The sequence below is a fragment of the Equus przewalskii genome, chromosome 10 (genome assembly GCF_037783145.1).
Source record: "Equus przewalskii isolate Varuska chromosome 10, EquPr2, whole genome shotgun sequence".
Lineage (NCBI taxonomy): Eukaryota > Metazoa > Chordata > Mammalia > Perissodactyla > Equidae > Equus > Equus przewalskii.
The window spans coordinates 50,085,270-50,099,253 of record NC_091840.1 but is presented as its reverse complement, the minus strand read 5'-3'; the positions used below and the strand labels follow the sequence as shown (position 1 = coordinate 50,099,253).

The 13,984-nt window shown below is 52.5% G+C and overlaps 1 protein-coding gene and 1 pseudogene across 14 annotated transcripts; both read left to right on the top strand.

The window, feature by feature from the left end:
• The first annotated feature begins 6,365 nt into the window (after positions 1 to 6,365).
• Positions 6,366 to 7,040, top strand: LOC103540296 (baculoviral IAP repeat-containing protein 5 pseudogene; annotated as a pseudogene).
• A 2,397-nt stretch (positions 7,041 to 9,437) lies between these two features.
• Positions 9,438 to 13,108, top strand: LOC103540297 (asialoglycoprotein receptor 1). Of its 14 annotated transcripts, none has more exons than XM_070561046.1 (9): positions 9,438 to 9,684; positions 9,935 to 10,024; positions 11,394 to 11,510; positions 11,639 to 11,734; positions 11,813 to 11,884; positions 12,108 to 12,194; positions 12,281 to 12,432; positions 12,509 to 12,615; positions 12,692 to 13,108. In XM_070561046.1, the coding sequence occupies exons 2-9, from the start codon at positions 9,958 to 9,960 to the stop codon at positions 12,846 to 12,848; spliced, it is 855 nt and encodes a 284-aa protein (XP_070417147.1). In that variant the 5' UTR covers positions 9,438 to 9,684; positions 9,935 to 9,957; the 3' UTR covers positions 12,849 to 13,108. The 14 variants fall into 14 exon arrangements, with proteins under 14 accessions (XP_070417147.1, XP_070417144.1, XP_070417148.1 ...); XM_070561043.1 differs by having other exon boundaries at positions 9,459 to 9,684; positions 11,331 to 11,510; XM_070561047.1 differs by having other exon boundaries at positions 9,459 to 9,684; positions 9,912 to 10,024.
• The last annotated feature ends 876 nt before the right edge of the window (positions 13,109 to 13,984 follow it).

The following is a 13,984-nucleotide window of genomic DNA, read 5'->3' as shown; positions in this document are numbered from 1 at the left end:
CCTGAAATCAAAGATGCAGAGTTGGTGGTGAAGAATGGACCTGGGAAGGGCTGGATGCTCTTTCCAAAGTCACTGACAGACTCAGAAAGAGGAGGCCGGCCTTGCAGAGGTCCCTGCAAACTTAGCCCAGCCCTGACCACTCCTCTGGGCTGTCTCCATCCGCTGGGCAGCACAACACTGTCTAAAGGAAAATAGAGAGGAAACTTTCTCCGTTGGTGTTCATGGAGTTGTGGACAGAGCTGAGCTCTGGTGATGACCTGTACAGAGGTTTGCTGATAAGAAGTGCTGTGTAAATATTTATTCTTTGGGTTTCTTTATGCCCCATCTCTATAGGAAAGATTTGAAGCAGCTTTGCAAATAATAAAGGTAGGAAAATAGAACCTCGATACGAAAGATAAAACTAGGAGAAACAGACGCATTGCTATGAGGGTAAATATGATCTCTGAGCTTCCTACTAGACAGGTCCCTTACCTAGTTCTTTATTATAAAGGAGAAAGAATTCTAGTTCTCAGATTTTCCTGGCCCTAAGTCCTAACTGCTGCTCCTCAGATGCTCTGTGTAGAGTCGTGGTTCTCAGCTTTCCTTCCGCCAGTGTTCATGTGCCTGACAGGTTCCCACCTTGAGGGCCTCAGCTGCAGTGTGGATGAGCTATTGGTGACACCAGCTAGGATACTACCCCTTTCTCCCTCTGACTCCGGTGCTCCGGGGGGAAGGCTGAGGTGGAGGGTATGAAGAGTTGTGATGGTTAAGTACGAAACGAAGAGGTGTGATGGTTAAGTACGAAACGGTGCAAAAGGGCGGTTTTTGTTGCTACCCCTGGCAGAAGTGGAGCGTTGGATGCAAAAGACCACCCCAGGGGTAGTGATTCTGGGGGTGTGTGTGGGGGGGGTTAGGGGTGTGACTGCCCCAACCTAAACTGACCCAAGGATGCAGGCAGAGATCCTGGAGGTGTGTCACGTAAACCAGTGGTCCTCTCTGTGGATTGCCCTGCACAATTTTCCAGTTTTATCTAACAGTATTTTATCTAACAGACCCAGCCCACTGAATCATGGGGGTGGGGCCCAGGGGTCTGCATTTCAGGAGACCTCCCAGGGGATGCTGAGATCTCGCTGGTGGAGAAGCTCTGCTTCCCAGGATGTTCTTCGGATAGCCGTTCTTCAGCTTGTTCTGTGGAGGAGCAGATGGCTTGAGGCTGTGCTGATGTTATCTGCCATGGGCTGAAGGGAGAGAGCTGAGAGGAGGAAGGTGCGTGCAGGTGATGTGTCTGGATCTAAGGGGTTGAGGAAAGGTCACCGAGAAGGGGTAGAATCACCTAATTCTGCATGCGTTATGTTTTAGATTACAAAGGTAATACATGTACCTTACAAAAATTCAAATAAGTGTAGAAATACATGTCGTTTAAAGAAAAGTTCCGTTCTCATCTCATTCCACATCCTCCTCAGAGGGAAGCACGGGAGCAATTTGGGATGTTTCCTTCCAAATCTATAAGGAGCTCTTCCCTGGTCCTTAAGGAGACCAGGTGCTTGAGTGGATACACGCACCCAGGTTCCCAACTGTTGGGGTTCCGATCCTGACTCCTCTTACCTCCCTCTGTTTCTTTCAACAAATACTTATCAAGATCCTCCTTGGTGCTGGGCAGTGTTTGGAATGCTGGAATGCAATATCCTGCCCTCAGGGAACTTGGGTCCATCCAGTGGGAACAACAGGCAGGAGGAAGTACAGGAATGCAGAGGATTAAAATACTGATGGTGCTGTAAAGACAGTGACCGCTGGGTAGGTGTCCTTGCTGGTTGAGGTGGGGCGCTCAGGGAGGCCTCTCCTTGGAGCAGCTTTTGGGTTGAGACCTGAAGGATGATGAAGCCTGGGGCAGGGGAGTGTCCCGGGTACAGAGGAACGGCAAGGTAGCAAGAAGTTTGGAATGTCGGAGGACAGAAGGAGGTGACTAGGGTGGAGTGGGGTGGAGGGAGAGAGGGAAAGAGGAGATGGGGTCAGAGAGGTGAGCACAGCCTGATGCTAGGACTTTGCATGGACTTTTTTCAAAGTGCCATAAAGAGCTGTTGGAGAGCTGCAAGAAGGGAGTGGCAGGGTACCCCAGTGCTGATGGAGAAAGTGTGGGGTCAGTAGAGAGCCAGCTGGGAGGTGGTTGTGAGGTTAAGATGAGACAGGTTGTGGCGTCACTTTAACTGGGCCAAGAGCTTAACTTCTCTGAGCCTCAGTTTTCCTCAGCTGTAAAATGGGAATAATAACTCCCTACCTTGCTGGATTCTTGTGAGGAACAAAGAAGATGATACACGGAAAGCCCTCGGCACGCTGCCTGGCTAGAAAATGGTAACGATAATTGCTATTGGCCTCTTCGTCTATTCTCAGTTACTGGGTGAACTTGGAAGTTAAATAAAACCTGGAAACATTTGGAGTTTTAAAATTCTCTAAAATGTTCATCCTCTAAATAAAGGTAGGAAGGAGGAGTAGAGAGCGTCCTGGGTCACAGAATCTTGGCTGTCCCAACAATGAAAAGTTGGGGTGTGCCTGGGGTGGAGAGTGGAGTTGGGGAGGAGAGACCAGGATGGAGAAAGATCCTACAGAGACTGCGCTCGCCCAGCCGAGGGAGGGCACGCTGAAGCGCTTGGGTGGGTTTTATCGTCCACATTCTAAACTTGTGGGCCGTGGCCGTTTCCCCCTTCCAGGCCCGGGGAGCCCCCCTGCCCTTGGCCTGTTTCTCCTGGTGCTGAGCCCTCCACCCGAGCACATTCCTTTAACCTCTCCTGCTTCAACTCCACTCAAGCCCCGCTCAGCCTCTCCTAGATTTGGGGTGCCATAGGTCACCCTCTGGAAAGTCTCCCCTGAGCCTCGTCTTCACCCCTTTGCCTGTTTGTCCAGATAGCTCATCTTGAGGTCTGCCGGATGTCGAGAGGCATGAGGTGCAGCCCCACCCTCTGGGTCTGGGGAACAGCGAGGCAGGCCCATCCCCAACGAGAGGTTGATAGCGCTCAGAGAGGGCTGGGCAGGGGCACAGGCAGCTTGGAACCCAGGTCTCCTTCTCCATAGAAGAGACACTCCAGGGCCCCAGTTCTGTCCCAGAGAAGTTGCTAACCATCCTCGGGGATGTGGGGAGAGACATCCTCTGCTATCCTGACCCCAACCTTCGCCTCTTGCTCCACATTCAGAGGCCCTAGGATTCTAACTCAACTGTTGGCTGTGCTGCTAGTGATGATAAGAAGAATGAAACAGCTGGTATGTGCTGAGCAGTCAGTATTTGCCAGGCACTGTGCTAAATGCTTTCCCCTCATTATCTCATTTAACCTTGACCCTAACTCTCTGAGATGGGCCTTAGACCCACTTTCCAGAGGTGGGAGAGGTGAACTCAGACCAGTCTCATGGTGGCCTTCAGGCTTTGTCTGCCGCACTGGCCTTTTCACCCCCTGAACATCCTGGGGACTTCTAGCATCTGCAGGCTCTCTCCCTACCAGGCCCCCTTCTCTTCACCAACTGCTCAGGCTCCCTGGCTGAAAAGCACTTCCCTCTTCCTGACTCACCTTGATAGGAGGCCCATCCCCCTCTCTCCTTGGCTGTCTTTAACCTGGCACTTGGGGTCCCCAGATCTAGCCCTGAAGGTCACCCCCATTTCCCACTTGGATAGCTGGTGGTCCTGGGACTTTTCTTCTGCTTCTCCCGTTAGCACAGGCTCTGTCCTGGGCTGCTTTGTTTCCGCTGTGCCTTCTCACTGGCTGGGGTTCATCACAGGGCGCTGCCACACCTGGGCCACACCCAGGATTCTGCTTCAGTGTCTCCAGCCTAGAAATTTCTGCAGACTCCAGACCCATTTCTTGCAGCCTTCTGGATCCTGGTCAGGCGCACTGCTGTCGTCCCACCCCGGCCCCACCGCCTCCCTCACTGCATGTTCAGCAGCCTCCAACTCCACTCCATTCCTCTGCTAAAATTCTGCCCATGTGACCTTCCTTCTCTGGTCTCAACCTTCAGTTTCTCACCGGGACCAACCCAGCAGCCTAACTGAGCTGCCTGCCTCTCAGTAACCCACCTCTGCCCCATCACTCAGCCCAAGGTCAGGCCAGCGTTCAACTTACACATCTGACCTCACCACTGCCCTGCCTGCAGCTCTTCCTGGGCTCCATAGTATGTAGTCACAATCTTTAACTTTGTTGTTCAGAGCCCCATCGTAAAATATCTTTGGTTGTGTGTCCCCCGATATATATTCTCTCATCTAATAATTCTCTACGTGTTGTGGTAGCCAGCCTTCCAGATGGCCCCTGATTATTTCCCCCCAGTACTCACCCCCTTGTGTGGTTCCTTCCACACTGAGTAGGGCTGACCCGTGTAACCGCGAGGATATTGTGGAGATGATGGAGCATTACTTCTGAGGCCAGGTCCGTCTTGTGCTCTTGGATCACTTCCTCTGAAGGAAACCAGCTGCCATGTTGTGAGGACACTCAAGCAGCCCTGTGGAGAGAGAGAGGCCTCCTGCCCACGGTCAGCACTAACCTGCCAGCCGTGCAAGTGAGTCACCTTGGAAGCTTGTCCTCTAGCCTCGGTCAAGTCTTCAAATGCAGGTAGCCCTGACTGGCATGCTGACGGCAACTTCATGGGAGACCCTGAGCCAGAGCGAGACCTCAAACTGAGTGAGATGATCAATACTCCTTGTTTTAAGTTGCTAAGTGTTGGGATGATCATTTTGCAGTAATTGATCACTAATACACATGTACCACTGTACAAGTCTATTATGTACGTTACAAAACATATCCCCAAGTAGAAATCTAAAGAAACGGGATAGCTGCCAGCCCAGTGGCGTAGTGGTTAAGTTTGCATGCTCCGCTTCAGTGGCCCGGGATTCACAGGTTTGGATCCCGGGTGCAGCTACGCACCACTTATCCAGCCATGCTGTGGCAGGCGTCCCATATATAAAAAATAGAGAAAGATGGACACAGATATTAGCTCAGGGCCAATCTTCCTCAACAAAAAGAGGAGGATTGGTGGCAGATGTTAGCTCAGGGCTAATCTTCCTCACCAAAAAAAAAAAAAAGAAAGAAAGAAAGAAAGAAATGGGATAAAAATGTACATAAATAAAGTTCTGATGTCTTCTTACCATACTCCTAATGGATGATCTTGTACCCCTCTGGGGTGCCTGTCCCCTCTTTGGAGACCGTTGTGCTTCTGAATGACCTTCAGAACGCCTCACCCTGAGATTCAAGGCCCTCTTCAGGGTAGTCCAAGCTACCTTTCTGGTTTCCTCTTCCAAGAGTCACTTGCTTATTACCACTGATAAAATCCTACCTGTTCTTCTGGCCAGCATTATTGACCTCCTCTCGGGAGCCTTTCTCGATTGCCCTGAAGGTGGGATCCCCAGCTTCGGAGCCCAGCCTCTCTGAACTGCTCTCTGCATGTGCTCCACATCCCACAGCGAAGTGTACTGGGGGTGCGGGGGGTGGAGGGTGGGCGGTGGGCGGAGCAGGGGGGCGTTGTTCGTGAAGTATGTTGGCAGAGTCCTCAAAGTGGCCCCAAGATTCCACCCTGTCGTCCCTGGGACCGGTGACTATGATGAGCTACCACTTTCACAATTACGTTGTTATACATAGTTGACCTTATAGATGACCATGTATGTGTGTTATACACACAGTTGACCTCAGGACAGGAAGATTTTCCAGGTGGGCCACATTTAATCACACGAGCCCCTTTAAAAGCAGAGAAGTCAGAGACTGGAAGCATGAGAAAGATTCCGTGCACTTTGCGGACTTTGAGGATGGAGGAGCCACGTGACGAGGAATGCAGGTGGCCTGTAGGAGCAGAGGACAGCCCCTGGCTGACAGCCAGCAAGGAAATGGGGACCTCAGGCCTATAGCTGCAAGGAACTGGATTCTGTCAACAACCTGAACCGGCGTGGAAGCAGATTCCTTTCCTCCTTTGCCTCCGGAAATGAATACCGTCCTGCCAGCCCCTTGATCTCAGCTTTGTGAGACCCTGAGCACAGAGCCCAGTTGGGCTTCTGCGCTACAGGACTGTGAGCTAGTAAACGGGTGCTGTTTTCAGCCACTAGGTTTGTGGTACTCAGCAGTAGAAGATGAATCCGTGAGCCTTTGTCCCTGAAGACCTCGCATGATTCAAGGCATAGGTTCTCAGAAGAACAAACATAAAAAGGTGGACGAGTTCTCAGAGTGCGTAAATCTACTACCCTGTGGTATAGTTTCGTTTTTAGCTACTTTTTAGTTTCTTGGGATTATCGCTGGTATTTTGCAGATGGCCTCCTTGGAAACTGGTGGCCCAGTGTGTCATGTGGTGTGTCTGGCTTTCTTCACAGTGTTTCGTCACCTCTGACTCCCATTCTAAAGCGACCGCCTTTGGAGGGTGTTCTTCAGCACTGGTCCAAGCACTGCTCCCTCAGCAATGAGTCTGGGAACGTGGGTATAGGTAGAAACCAGACTTCAAACACATCTTGTTCCAGGCAGCAGCGCTTGGCGGCTGCGGGATGGGTGCCCCGTTGTTGCCCCCGGCCTGGCAGCTCTCCCTCAAGGACCACCGCGTCTCTACCTTCAAGAACTGGCCCTTCTTGGAGGGCTGCGCCTGTACCCCGGAGTGGATGGCGGTGGCCGGCTCCATCCACTGTCCCACTGAGAATGAGCCCAACTTCGCGCAGGGTTTCTTCTGCTTTAAGGAGCTGCAAGGCTGGGAGCCAGACGAGGACCCCGTAGAGGAGCATGAAAAGCATTCATCCGGCTGTGCTTTCCTGTCTGTCAAGAAGCGGTTTGAAGAATTAACCCTCAGTGAATTTTTGAAACTGGACAAAGAAAGAGCCAAGAACAAAGTTGCAAAGGAAACCAACAGTAACCAGAAAGAATTTGAAGAAACTGCAAAGAAGGTTCATTATGCCATTGAGCAGCTGGCTGCCTTGGAGTGACGCCTCCCCACATTCACGGGTCCCCCAGTGGCAGACATAATTTCCAAGCACATTCCCCAATGTTACCGACTTTTCTGTGGGGCCCCTTAACAGTGCCTTAGGACAGGAGAATGTCAATATTTTGAAATTAGAATATTTAAACCATATTTTCGTTGTTTCTTGAGAGTGGTCCCAGGGGTTACTTCATTGTACAGCTGATGCTACTGAGTCCAGTGACTGGTTCTCTCTTTTTTCCTGGCGGTTTTTGCTCTGTTGACTCCTGGACTCGCCAGGGTGAGAAATTTGCTCCCGTGGGTAGACCTCTTCCACAGCGACATGTCTGGGCTTCACGTTGACTAGTGGCTGTCGAGCTTGAGATTCGATTCGTGAATGTGATCCTAGGTCCATTGTGACTGGACAAAGAATTAAGGATACTATTTTAAATTTTATTTGTGTAATAATCCGAATTTATAGTGTGCCTTTCTGTGTTCCGAATACTCTGTATTAGCTCGCTTTGACATCTACACGTCTGTGACCATCCTTGTACCCGTCAGGTCTGCGATATAACAGCAGCCTCCCTTTGCTCCAGAGCCGATCATATGGAATCACCTCCCTGCCGAGCCTCTGGAAGTGCTGTGTGTGTGAAGGTGGCCCCTCGCCTGTCCCGGCATTTTGTAACCTTCAAGCTCACAGACGGAGAACTGGTGGTGTCAAACCGCAGGCCCTGCCTCGGGACTTGACGTGTGTTAGTGTTCTTGCCATGACTGGAGTGTGAATGGCGGGGTGGCGCGGAGCAGGGCTCATGTCTCGAGCTGATGTCTTGCTTTGAGGTCAGTTGAAGATACTTCTTTACCCAATGGGCACATGGCAAGGTTGCAGCATTTCTCTAAAACAGTTGAGGAAAAGGTCCTTAATACCAGACAAGGCATTTTCCAAAGCCCCAGCTCACTGCTTCATCCTCTCTCGAGTTAGAAGGGTCCCCAGTGAGAGCGGCTTCTTCCCGGCGAGCCCGCTCTGGAGGAGCTGTCATTCACAGAGGCGGCAGGCACAGGTGGCCTGGGAAACACGTGTAAGGAGTTCCTGGTCTTAATATTGTCAATACTCTGCAAACAGCTATTTCTCATTGATGTGGACTAGGTGGCTGATAATTCACCTGTCTTTCTAATGTGAATCTTCCTAAAAGAGGGCAATGGAATAAATTAATTTAAAAAGTGAAACAAACAAGCAAAAACAACAACAAAAACAATCTCGTTCCAGTATAACGTGCAAACGCAAGAATGCACAGATCGTAAATGCACGGCTTTCTGCAGTTTTGCAAACCGAAGGCTCCTGTGCAACCAGTGTCCAGATCAAAACGCTGGACATTGCCCTCACCTCAGGGGCCCCCCGTGCTTCCTTCCAGTCACCGCTTCTGCAAGGCTAACTACTATTCTGACCAAAACAGCGTAGGTTTGTTTGCCTGAATAAACCAGATTGTGAGTGAGAATATCTGAGAATACTAAATTAACAGCCCAATAATCACCAAAATTACTGGCCATGGTCCCAGTGCATGCAAACAACAGGGGGGTTTTCAAGACACAGACAAACGGGCGCACCCAGGGCTTTCACATTTTACCCAAGGGATGCGTTCCTGAATATCTCACGTGTGGGAAAACTGTCCCAACTCAAGACTAGTTTCCTCACTGAAATAACTAACGTGGGCTTTGTGTGACTTCACATGTGAGGCCTAAAGCAAGACTTGTTAATATCTTTAATGTTGCCCAATTTCTAACAGCATAATTCAAATTCACACACTCCTCTCTGAACACAACCCTCTCTGAATGCCCATGGAGCTGTGAGGGACCAAGTTTTAGCATCTCTGGGACCCTGGGGCTGGGTATGGTTCTGGGGCCAGCGCACGGGTCTTGGAATCGGGCTGCCCAAATGCCAGTGCTCACTCAGCTGCTTCCTTGCAGCATGACCCTGGGGAAGCTCTTCCCTTCCAGGGCCTCAGTTTCCTCATCTGTGAATCTGGGGAAATGAGAGGAATTGGTGAATGAACAGCCACAGGCACGTGATGGGAGCCCAGGGAGGTTTGCTGGCGCCAATCACCGTGGAGGTGGGAAAAGCCTGCTCTGTGCCTCTCCCCCCACCACACCCCCTCCTGCTTGGAGGAGTTCACTCCCTGTGAGAGTGAAGCCAGTTAGCTCCAAGCTGGGGAGCCTGGCGGCTGAACCCCCAAGGAAGCTGGGGCCTAGGCTCAGATGCCAGGGTCATAGGACCAGATTGGGCAAGAGCAGAGAACCGGTCCCTTTGATCCTGGTCAGGGAAATTTGGAGACACCGACAATTCTGGGAAATTTAGAGGCAGGAAGTGAAAGGGGGAGGGGCAGAGGGGAAACAGTGAACTGCATCCCAGCCCCTCCTGGCCTGGCCCCCCCACCCCAAATGGCGCAATGAGAGCGGTGACCGGCATGTGGGGGTGTGGGGACAGACCAGGAGACTCCCCCTTTCTGGGAAGGAAAGCAGAAGCAACCCATCCTCCGCTCCCACCCCCAAACGTCCCCTGGGTTCCCAGTCCATTTCCACTTCTGTTTACGTCCAAAGTCCCAGGCACTGGGGATGCCAGTTCGTGTGCGCAGGTACACAGACACCCAGACACGCAGAGGCGCAGGGCTCGGGGCCTCGTATGGACCCTGCGCCTCCCCTTGCACCATCCAGGGCTGTCTGCGCACCCCGATTCTCCAGGCTTCAGCTCCCTTCTTAGCCGGGGATCTGCACAGCATTGAGGGACCCAGGAGTCAACCTTGAGACCTTCAGCAAGTAAAAGGGGAAGAAAGGCAGGAGGACTGACTGTGGGAGGTGGGGGAGGGGAGGGGGGGACATGCTGTCATGAGGGTTGGGGGCTGGGTGGGAAAACTTCAGAGGATGGGTTTTGCATGTTAGGCCAGGGAGGGAATAGGGGAAAGAAGAAAGGTCTCCATGTAGCCACCGATCACTTAGAAAGGGGCTAGACCCCACATCCCAACTCCATTCACCTCCAACCTCAGCCCTAACCCTGGCCTTGACCTAGTCCCAGGTTCAGCCTGCCTTACCATGACAAGGGAGTATCAAGATCTTCAGCATTTGGACAACGAGGAGAATGACCATCAGCTCAGAAAAGGTGAGGGGACACTGCCCCCCATTTCTGAAAGGTCAGCCTTAGGTGGCTATCGCCCCCTCACCCTCAGCTTCTTTCTGTGACCCTTGACTCTCTCTCTGGGTCTGCCCCACTCACAAGAACGTGGTGTCTCAGCCGCCCCTCTCAGGGCAGGTACAGGGTGTGAAGCTGCAGTCTCCTTCTTGCTGACAGGTGCCCAAGGCTTCTGCATGACCCTCCTGACAATCACCTTGTCGCTCACTTCTCAGGACCATGGGGAGGGGGTGACCCAGGCAGTGGGAGTAACTGGAAGAAGTTAGGCCCCCTCCTGCTTTCCTCTTCCAACAGCCTGCGAGCCTTGGTCATGTGTGTGAGTGTGAGTGTGAGTGTGAGTGTATGGGGTGTCTGGAATCAGTTTGGTCAAGCGGGTAAGGTTTCTGTGAAGAGGCTGAGCGATCTCCGATCCGAGGGGGGATGAGGCTGTCCATCAAAAAACAAGCCGGGCCAGCCCTGTGGCCGAGCGGTTAAGTTTGCACGCTCTGCTTCGGAGGCCCAGGCTTTGGCGGGTTTGGATCCTGGGCACAGACGTGGTTCTGCTCATCAGGCCATGCTGAGATGGTGTCCCACATAGCACAACCAGAAGGACCTACAACTAGAATATACAACTGTGTGTTGGGAGGCTTTGGGGAGAAGAAGAAGAAGATTGGCAACAGATATTAGCTCAGGTGCCAATCTTTAAAAAGAAAACAAAACAGAAAAACAAGCCCCGCTTCTTTCTCATGTGAGCAAGGATGAAGCTCCTGGGTGATGGGAGTGGGCAGTGCCCTTTGATGGAGGAAGGGGCTACAAGGGAGGAGAGAATGAAGGGGACGCCCCCACATCCTAGCTCACAGGGATGCATCTCCCCGAGTGGGAGCAACTTGAGGGGCCTGAAGTCTGGCTACTCTGCCTTCTCTCTCTGCATCCAGCCAAAGAGGAGTGGGATTCATGGGGAGAGAAAGAAAACCCCTTCTCTTGCCCCTTTGAGGGGGGAGCTGACTCCCCAGCTGGCCGCCCACTCCATGAGTCTCCTCCAGTTCACAGACTGGGTCCTCAAGGCTCTGAGGAGGTTCGCCAGCTGCAGTGACACAGTTAGGCCACTAGGTGTCAGCAAAGACTCAGGGCCTGGGTAGGGCTAGGGCAGCTCTACGCATAGCACCCCTTTCCACCCCTCTTCCCTTTCCCGCCTCCAGTTGCCTCTGGCCCCTCAGGGTCACCCACTGTCCAGATTTCTTAATCTATATGGTTCCTCCTAGGCTACTAGAAGAGCCTTAGTCTGCTCTCCTCCTAGGATCCCAGAGCTGCTCCAGTCTCCCGTCTGTCCTTGAGACCCTGACACCTGCTCCTCTTGCAGGGCCACCTCCTCCCCAGCCACTCTTTCAACGCCTCTGCTCTGGAACCCGCCTCCTCCTGCTCTCCCTGGGCCTCAGCCTCCTGCTGCTGGTGGTTGTCTGTGTGATCGGATCCCAGAGTGGGTGCCCCGGGGGTGGGCTGGGAAGGGAGCAATGTTGCGGGGGACAGTGGTGGAAGGAGAGCTGGTTGCTGTGATGGTGAATGCAGCCCCCTCATTTGGTTCTATCCCCACTGGCTCCTGCCCAGACTCCAAGTTGCAGGAGGAGCTGCAGGCTCTGAGAAAGACGTTCAGCAACTTCACAGTGAGCACGGAGGCTGAGGTCAAGGCCCTGAGCGTCCAGGGTGAGGAGGGCTGGGGCTGGGGTTCGGAGGCTGCGGAAGGCTGGCAACGTTGGGACACTGAGCAGGTCTCTCCCCCAGGAGGAGGTGTGGGCAGAAAGATGAAGTCCCTGGAGTCCCAGCTGGAGAAACAGCAGCAGGAGCTGAGTGAAGGTCAGAGAGGGAGTATGCGCATGTGTGCATCTGTGTGTGTGTGTGTGTGTGTAGGATACAGAGGGTCCTTCAGGCCAAACCTAGGGGTCTTGCGGCAGGGGCCTCTGTGATTGATCTTGGGGCCCCAGCACGCAGATGACAGACTCCTCCCAACCCCCAGAGCTCATCCTGACCTCCTTTTCCTTTCCCTCTCATCTCCCTGCCCCGCCCTCTGTCTCCCCAGATCACTCCAGCTTGCTGCTCCACGTGAAGCAGTTTGTGTCTGACCTTCGAAGCCTGAGCTGTCAGATGGCCATCCTCCAGGGCAATGGTGAGGAGGCAGGCACCCAGCCCTGCTTTCCTGCCCATTTCCCTCCAGGCAGCATCTCAGCTCCTCTACCCTCCCCTGACCCCCAGGCTCTGAAAGGACCTGCTGCCCGGTTAACTGGCTGGAGCATGAAGGCAGCTGCTACTGGTTCTCTCGCTCTGGGAAGCCCTGGCCCGAAGCCGACAAGTACTGCCAGCTGGAGAACGCCCACCTGGTGGTGGTGGGCTCCTGGGATGAGCAGGTGAGGGCCCAAGAGGGCTCATCTGGGAGGCTGGCTGTTCTAAGGAGAGGTCACCACCTGCCTCCTCTCTCTCCAGAAATTTGTCCAGCACCACATGGGCCCTGTGCACACCTGGATGGGCCTCACTGACCAGAATGGGCCTTGGAAATGGGTGGATGGAACCGACTACGAGACGGGTTTCAAGTGAGTGTGCACCTCACCCCGCCCTCCCTGCCTGGGGGTCTGGGGCTCCTGGGCCACATCCCGCTTGTCCCTTCAGAAACTGGAGGCCGGAGCAGCCGGACGACTGGTATGGACACGGGCTTGGGGGAGGCGAGGACTGTGCCCACTTCACGGAGGACGGCCGCTGGAACGACGACGTCTGCCAGAGGCCCTACCGCTGGGTCTGCGAGACGGAGCTGAACAGGGACAGCTAGGAGCGTCCCTCCCCTAACTTATTTCCTCAGTGCCTTTACCTGCCAAAGGGGCTGGGGTTGGGGACCATCCTATCTGGGGGCCTCCTCCACTTCCTCCAGTATCTTCCTCTAGGATTTGAAGGGAAGGGGGAAGGGCAGTGTCTGAGGAATGTAGAATGATGTTTGGAGGGGCGGGGAGATTGGAACCCATGTCACTTTCTGCAGTTTGCTGGTTATTATTGTCAACTTTTTTAGAGTAAAAAGAAGAGAAATATATGAAACATTCTGAGTTGTCTGGTTATTGGGGACAAGGGATCAGGACTGGGCTGGTGGCACTAGGAGGCTCTGGGCAGGCAGCAGGGCCGAGGGGGCACCGCATGGGCTTTGGGCCAGGTGGCCTGGCTCCGTTCTTTACAGGCTGGGGAGTGAAGGCAGTTATTCTGCTCTCTAAGTCTCAGCTATAAAATCGGATTTTTACCGGGACCATCCTGCCTCCAGCAATCCCCCTGGAAACAGAATCACCCCAACGTGTTGAGTGCTTCGAAAGCTTTGACTGAAACTCATTGGCGTCTGCTGCGTGACAGATGGGTAACGAATACAGTGATGGAACTTTTCCCACAACCAAGTCCACAATCAAGAATCACCAAACCACTGAGGAAAACCGGTATCACGGAAGAGAGGACCCCAAATAAATAGAATCCACAAGCCAGGATGTGAGTTAACAGGACAAACAGATTAAGACTTTACAGACACTTTTGGGATAATCAACAAAAATCAACAATGTATTACTCCACAAATAAGACCACATCTAATTCTAAAAAGGAGCAATGGTCTGGTCATAATAAAGTCAAGTCAGAAATGAGCACAAAAGTATAGCCGAAAAAGATCTACGTCATGTAAATTTCTTACCATCTTTCTGATAACTTTGAGTTTAAGAGAAAATCGAAATAAAGTCAAGTGATTTAGAAATGAACAAGGAGAGTGCTACATCCTGAGATTGTGGGAAGGTTCAAAGCAATTCCCAGGAGGAAATGTATATAGCCTTAAGTGCATTTATTAAAAAGCAGGAAAGGCTGAATTGAAATAAGCTAACTCAAGAAACTTGAAAAAGAATAACAAAATAAATCCCCCAGAATAGAAGGAAGGAATTTATTTTT

Bases quoted from the DNA above. Each gene is read 5' to 3' on its own strand.
- LOC103540297 (XM_070561036.1), top strand. From the start codon at position 9,958: ATGACAAGGGAGTATCAAGATCTTCAGCATTTGGACAACGAGGAGAAT. The intron at 11,511-11,638 runs GTGGGTGCCCCG...GCTCCTGCCCAG, and splicing joins CTGTGTGATCGGATCCCAGA to ACTCCAAGTTGCAGGAGGAG. The intron at 12,616-12,691 runs GTGAGTGTGCAC...TTGTCCCTTCAG, and splicing joins GACTACGAGACGGGTTTCAA to AAACTGGAGGCCGGAGCAGC.